This window comes from Galendromus occidentalis, unplaced genomic scaffold (genome assembly GCF_000255335.2).
Source record: "Galendromus occidentalis unplaced genomic scaffold, Mocc_1.1 scf7180000076543, whole genome shotgun sequence".
Taxonomy (NCBI): domain Eukaryota; kingdom Metazoa; phylum Arthropoda; class Arachnida; order Mesostigmata; family Phytoseiidae; genus Galendromus; species Galendromus occidentalis.
Window position 1 is genome coordinate 212728 of NW_003804532.1, and position 7243 is coordinate 219970.

The 7243-nt window shown below is 50.8% G+C and overlaps 1 protein-coding gene across 1 annotated transcript; it reads left to right on the top strand.

Annotated features, from left to right (window-relative positions):
- Nucleotides 1-433: 433 nt before the first annotated feature.
- Nucleotides 434-6855, top strand: dpp (decapentaplegic morphogen). The gene is made up of 5 exons (XM_029113310.1): nt 434-642; nt 5309-5396; nt 5510-5741; nt 5860-6415; nt 6534-6855. Exons 1-5 carry the CDS (start codon nt 527-529, stop codon nt 6853-6855), a joined length of 1314 nt encoding a protein of 437 aa, XP_028969143.1. The 5' UTR covers nt 434-526.
- The last annotated feature ends 388 nt before the right edge of the window (nt 6856-7243 follow it).

Genomic DNA, 7243 nt, shown 5'->3' on the forward strand with positions numbered 1-7243 from the left:
AGTGCGAGTCCCTTGTAGAGAACAGCTCCGTGTCGTTTTGCTATGCTTGCTCTCCCTCCTCCCTTGGAAAGTTCTTCCAGCTCATTGAAGCGACCGGAATCGCTGAACACGAGAACGATTCCGAGCAGCGTATGTCCGTCTTGGTATAGTATGCTGTACCCCCTCGGCAGCCGGCCGGAGTTCGAACCCATCCGTCAGCCATTCATTGATTCACTCAGTCAGTCAGGTTATTCTTATTGTTGTTGTCGCCGCTGTCGTCGTTGATGCTACTGCCGCCGTTGCAGTCGTTTTCGTATGTCTGTAAGGTTGACTGGTGCTCTAAGGCGGTTTCTCGGTTCTGCTCGTTGGTCTTTTCTCTTCTTGGTGAGGAGGAGAATCCTCTTTCCATCTCACTCAGTTCTTTCTGATAGCTCCCTCTAGTGGGCAGGCCACATCGGTGCGCACTGGGCAGTATAACACGAACCTCTGCGTGCTTGCACTGTCATGTGAAGGAGCCTACGAAAGTTTTTTTGTTTGTTTTTTTTGTATGGTGTCACGCGGATCAATTTCCCAGGAAGTTCGAAGTTCGGAGAGTGGTGTAGAACTTCCCAAGTCTTCAGTTTTGGCTACTATCATCCCCGCAGGCATGATCTCAACAATTGTGTGAGTATTCTAAACTTGATCCCGGATAATCCGCGCGAGCACATCCGGGCCAATCGGAGGAAATCACTCGGAGAAGCTCTCGAGCCAGAAAATGGAGGGAGCGAAATGTTCTGAATTCACCTCTGGATGCCGCTTGGGGATCTGAGGGCGATATGTCATAGTTGGAAAAGAAACACTATGCTCATGGAGGCTTCACAGTGTAACCACCAGAATTTTCGCAGCTCCTATGACAGCAGAATTGTTCAGTGCTTGAGAGAAACTTGGAATCGCTCGATTCGGGAGAGGGTTCGGAAGAACAGAAAACTTTGGGGACCCTCATGCGCGCTTAACTTCACGGCAACCTTCCTCGCCGCGGAGCGGGAACGTCCACCACTGGGAAAGGACGGATTTTCACCATTGTTCGGGCTGTCTGAAAACTCCGTGTTCAAGTACCGAGCGGACTCCGGACAGCTATGATACGGAAGCGAGTGGGAGTCCTTCCTCCCGGTGATCCGAGACTCGCCGTCATCGCGCTTGACGCGGGAGATTCTTGAAGGGTCTTTGCGACACATATGACGCTAGTCCGGTGCTCGCTCCTCTGACAGGTACATCGCATGATAATCTTGCGCGTCAGAACCTTGCGATCGGACCTCGGCTCCACGTTGCGCCATTGCTCCTCGGAAACAGAACTCGATCAGAACACAAGGGTAGACCACGGTTTATTTTTCCCGAATCATCGAGATTACAGCTTGGATGATGTAAAGGTTGCCGTGTCACGCGATTTATCCGGCGACACGAGAGGGGAAATCGGCGAGTTTTCCACCTAACAAGACGATGAGCGCCATCCGTTCCGCTGCGAATCACAACCTCCTCATTATTGCCGCAGACTGGCCGCTGCGAGCAGTAGATCAGTCGTTGCGGGAGGCCTGACTTCTTTCAATCTGACATTTACTTCACTAGCCAGTCGTCCAGTCAGCCCTCCAGGGCGAGAGCCGAGTGCGCACCAAAGCTCTCGTTCAGTGCCATTTACTAACTATGATATAATTGAAAAACAGTCACGCCTAGCGCTCGTACCCGACCAGATCCGAGCTCCACGAAGGTCCGCTTAGGAGTCCGTTCGGGAAACTCGAAATAGTTCCTATAATGCGGTATGGAGATGAACTCACGTGGAGTCGCCAAAAGTATCGCCGGTACGACGACAAAGAAGCTCATCAGGCAGCGAGAGCGATGGACTGGCTCCGATAATGGCGACAAACCACACAACGTGCGCCGTTCGGCTCGAGTGCGACTCCCGGAAAACCTGTCGAACAGAGTGACGGACGGACGTTTTAGGCTAACCAAAAGCTTCCCCGATGCCGAGTCGCCCGACAACACGGGACTCGAGCTGCTTGACTGTAAGCGCGTGTTTGTAGTTCTCCTTTCGGAAGCGTTAACTCGGCGAATGAAAAGACCCTCGCTGGCTGGCTAGGTTCAAATACCGTCCTTGGTGAGACGCGCCCTGCAGTCTGTGGGTATTGCTTGACTTTCTCGTTCAGCTGCCCCGACTTTGCTTCCCAACCAACTGACCGACCGATGGGATAACCGGCGGACTGGACTTCGCTGTCTCCAGTGATTTCCCTCTGTCACTCATTGGGACGAGCCTCCGCACGAGAGGAGTACTGGTTAGACGAATGAAATTCCGTGCGGGTGACAGTCGGGACTTCAGCTAGGATGTTCGGGACGGAACTGGTTCTAGCTTGGCATGCCCGGTTTTCTTTTAACTTTTCCGGCTTTTTGGCACGAAGATTACTTTCTAGAAGACGACTCCAGCCGACTCATTAGTGGAAGGGGTTGGGAATAGGTACCGATCGTCGAAGAGACGCATAGCAAACAGATGTCGAAGACGAGTGCGATGACAAGAAGAATAGCAAGTAGTCGAGCAAAGCGGGGAACGAGATTTCGGGAAGAGACGAACGCCGACTCGGGATTGACATGTGCTTGTAGGTTCACATGTATGGACAGACAGATATTGCTGCGTGCGAGTGAGCGAATGAATCGGTAAGCGCGCTTCCGATGACACGGGAATCCAGATCGCCGACAAGGCGGTGGCGGTCTGCTGTAGGTTGACACGACCCTTCGAAATCCATCATTTCTTTCGACCTTTCTCTGTCGGCCTTCCGTGAGATGCCAAATCGAATCTGTTGTTGAAGCTTGAGGGAGTTGATCAACGGAAAAAAAATCTGACGGATCCCGATCACGAATTCATCGAGGATCGAGCGAATCTCAGACTGTTGTCGACAACGCTTGTGTAAACTGAACGGGTGGACGGACAGAAAGAATATTGTATAAACATGAACTCGGAACGAGCGACTCGAAGAGTTCGAGCTGTACAAGAGATGCAGGGCATCGCCAATCTTTCCCGGGGAATTCGAGAGGTTCTTATGGATGAGCATTCCATCGGGGCGCTATTTTTTTTAACACGTGCGATACAGAAAAAAAAACATAATTGTCCGGCAATTTTTCTCCATCATTCGGTACAGGTTTTGTGAGTCTGCTGTCTCCCCTCCGGTTTTTGTTCTGGCAGACTTGCAAAATGGAAGAGCACTGAAAGTCGACGAGATGCTGTCAATGAGCTGTTCAGATCCTGCCGGGACAACGAAAATCGGGTCGTAGGACTGTTTGAATTGGATGGGGGAGCCCGATAATTGAGGTCTTCCTCATGGTCGCATCTTGGCACAGGCAGGAGCGGCCAGACCTACAAACTCGGTCTGTAGCAGCGGCAACGATCGTGTTGGTGGCGGCGGCGGCGGCAGATGACGGCGACGATGATGACAATGGCTTCCTGTTGAAAAGCGTCCTGATGCTACCGCTGATTCCCCATGTGCCGCTGTTGAAGACGATTCCTAGAACGGAAGCTGAGAGGCCGTCCGAAGTTAGATTATCTAGTCTTTATCTTTAGCACACCCACCTTCCTCGTCAAGAAGGGAATTCTTTGATGGAATTCGTTTTTCTCTCCGAAGTCGTTGTCGTCGTCGTAAGCGTCTTCTTGAACGAGCAAACGATCTCCTACGGACCGGCTCTCGTCCGACTCGATCCAATGCTAGATCGAATCGAGAGATATCGTCTCAGTCAGTCGCTTTTTTTCGCGTACAACCAGAAGCTACTCCTTGATCTCTGGTCCTCCGAGAAGCTCAACCGTCGGAACTGACACTCTCTTCGCCCGTGACATAGAAGAATGCCTGGAACATTTGTCAGTGATACACTCTTGAAATCTCTCGATCTACCTCGGACGGGCTGGCTGGCTGAACTGCCGACCGGACTCCCGCCGACGAGGCTGATCATCAGAGTCGTAGGGCACAATTAGAGAGCTCTAACACACGAGAGGAAAACTTTACTTCTCAGAGTCGTTCTGTCGATCTAGATATTGAGATTTTGCTGAGTTCGTCTGTCTGCCTCTCAATCCGTTGATTTCTCGGACAAGATCCGTCTTGGAGGAGGAACTCGCCTTTCGCGTCGGAACTCCTCACGCCGGCCGGCAGTCAAATACTCACCGAGTCAGTCAGTCAGCCAGTCATTCGCCACTCACGAATGGGCAGTCGGGTACACAGGGCAGTCGAGGAGGCTGTTGGCCATCTACTCTTGTGGGGTCCAAAGTAGGCGGTACCACAAAACAAACAAGGTGGGTCTTCTTAAGTTGGCCCTCACATAATAATCATCGCCTCCATGTTGATAACGACGTCAGTAAGAGGCGAAGACCACCCCTCAGAGCGAGCAGATCCGCTCGATCGCGGCCTCTTCTATTAGAAGACAATTATCATCCGACTTTTGTTTGTGCATAGCTCCGATTGAATTAAATGTTAGGTTCTCGTAATTCTCTCCTTATCCCGTGTGGCTCGTTTCATCCTTTGGACCTTCAATGTCGACAATCTCCTCGATAATTCCGTCTGGGTGCACAACGTTCTAGTGCGTCTCTGCGAAATTCGAAGGCGCCCCAAGCTGCTACTGCCGCCGCCCCCGAAGGTGACCGAAGACGCCTCATTTTATTGCTGCTGATAAGAGAAGTTGAGGTGGGAATACCGACTTCAGATAAGGCATCGGAAATCATTAGCTCGACGGGCTTAGCCTTCTTTATGGCTTCATCGAAGGCTCGAGCCGGGTACCGCCCGTGACGAGGGTTTCCCGATTATAAAACGCAGCTCTGAGAATTCTGCTTTCATCTTGTCGCCGGTCTGAAACTCGCCTCGACTTTAGAAAGGATTGTCCGGCGCTCTCCGTGAACACCCATCGACTAGTGTTTCCTGCGGACTGCTTTTCATCGCTGGAAGAGAGAGAATTATCTAGACGTGTCGAGTTGCAGAGGTTGATGTCTTTCACTTATGGTCATCAGCATCGAATTACGCACCACCGCTACGTCGAGGTAGACAACAACAGCAGCAACAACAGCGCAATATAATTCACACAGCGGAGTTTGAGAGGCGGAAAAGGGCGGCTATGCAACTCTGACCTTTCGCGCAAATGACGCGGATCTCATCCGGCCCTCCGCGTCGGAATGTTCTTTGATAGGGACGAGCTACTCTCCGTGCGGGAGATTACTCAAAGAAATTCTTTTAAGGGCACCTATTGCCTCCGCTTGATTCGTCGACGATAATCTCATCGAAAACCTTGCGAAGCTGTAGTACGAGTACTCATAAGACCTCTTGCTTTTCAGATATTTAAGCGCCATCGTTGCGATAGCGTCCCGAGCGAAGGCTCTGACGGGATTCGATGAACAGATCATTGACAGGACAGCATTAAATGTGAGACGCTAAGAAAAACGCGGAGAATCGCGCGAGCTTTTCTCCTCGATATTTCCCACATCGTCTCCAATGCTCTATGAAGAGCTTTTTCCTTGATCGAGATTTTTTTACAGTCAATTCTGCGGAGCAAACTGCAAGACATAATTGGGACGTCGGACCCTGAGGTCCTTGACCTCAAGCTGGCCCGCCGCATGAAACGTAGCATCCCGCAGTATATGCTGGACTTGTACTCGGCGCAGCACCGGTTCATGCATTCAAATGAGGACGATGACGATATTCCGATCGATCATCATCAGGTGTTGACCAGAGAAGCCGTCGACACCGTACGGAGTTACCTCCACAGCGGTGAGTTAGGATTCGAGACTGACTGAGGAAGAGCTGAGCTCAATGAAATTATGCGGAGATCGACGAGAAGTCACGTCTCTCATTCAGTAGTTTTGACGTGGAAAGCCTCGGTTTTCAGAGCGCGGCGATGAAGAACTCTACGGTTCCAATCGTATCCGGTTCATGTTCAACATATCCTTCGAGAATATCGCGAAGGAGGAGCGATTAGCAGGTGCAGATCTTCGTCTGTACAAACCGAAGCTGCGTGATGTCGATTACAATGGCGAATCGCAGACTGTCCAAGTCTACGACATTATCAGACCGGCTACTCGGAAAAATCCTGACGCCATACTGAGATTGCTAGACACGAAGCGAATGTCCGGGAGCACTCAACGTCACTCCTGGGTCGGGCTGGACGTATTCGAGGCTGTGCAGCGATGGAAAACCGAACCCAACTACGGACTGTACGTGCAGGTGTTCCAGGAGAGAGAGAACAGCACCGAATCGGTTTCTTTTCCGTACGTTCTGCTCAAGAATACGAGAGGTCAAATAAACGAAACGTCGTGGGACAATCAGCAGCCGATACTTCTGACTTACCACGCGAGCAAGCCGAGTACGAGGGAGAGCATGCCTCTACTTCGGAGTAAGAGGGGTGCTTTGCGACATCATCGAAGGAAAAATCACAACCGCCAGAAGTAGGTTGCGGCTGCGGGAGAACGCTGGAGTCGAGAGGAATTATAGGATTTCGAACGATGCTATCTATGAATGAAGTTAACTATGCAGTCCCCTAATTTTCGACTTTTTCATCTACAGAGAACAGTGTCGTCGTCACAGTTTGAATATCAACTTCAGCGACGTGGGCTGGAGTGACTGGATCGTGGCTCCGCAGGGCTATAATGCTTTCTACTGTCACGGAAACTGTCCATTCCCCATTCCGGAACACTTGAATGGTACAAATCACGCGATCGTCCAGACGCTCGTCAACTCGATGCGGAAAAACGGAAACGGTGTGCCCAAAGCTTGCTGTGTTCCCACGGAACTCAGTTCGATTTCTATGCTGTACGTCGACGCCTACGAACGAGTCGTTCTCAAGAACTATCAGGACATGGTTGTCCTGGGCTGCGGATGCAGATGAATGCCGCAATGAGCTGTCGATGTTCGTACGAGTGATTTATTTCCGGGAAAAAAGGAATTCTCGCTGTATTTATTTGTACATTTGATTTTATGAATTCATAGGTACGAAGCTGGACGCGATCTTGATGCTTGGAATCCTAGGTAGCTTGTGTAAGATGTTTTGAATAAATCGAAATCAATCCTATGTCGTGGCATGAAACCGGTGACTTCAGTTTCAGTTTCATACCGTTTACATGAAAACAAATTTTCATATCGTCAGAGGAAAGAGAAACTATCGCACGAGATCGTTGCCAGGCGGACTGCGATCGTCGGGAAGAATTTACAAGGTAGTAACACCACTATGGCGGCCTCACCACCATCCACCAGAGGCTTGGCCGCGGCTGCTCGCC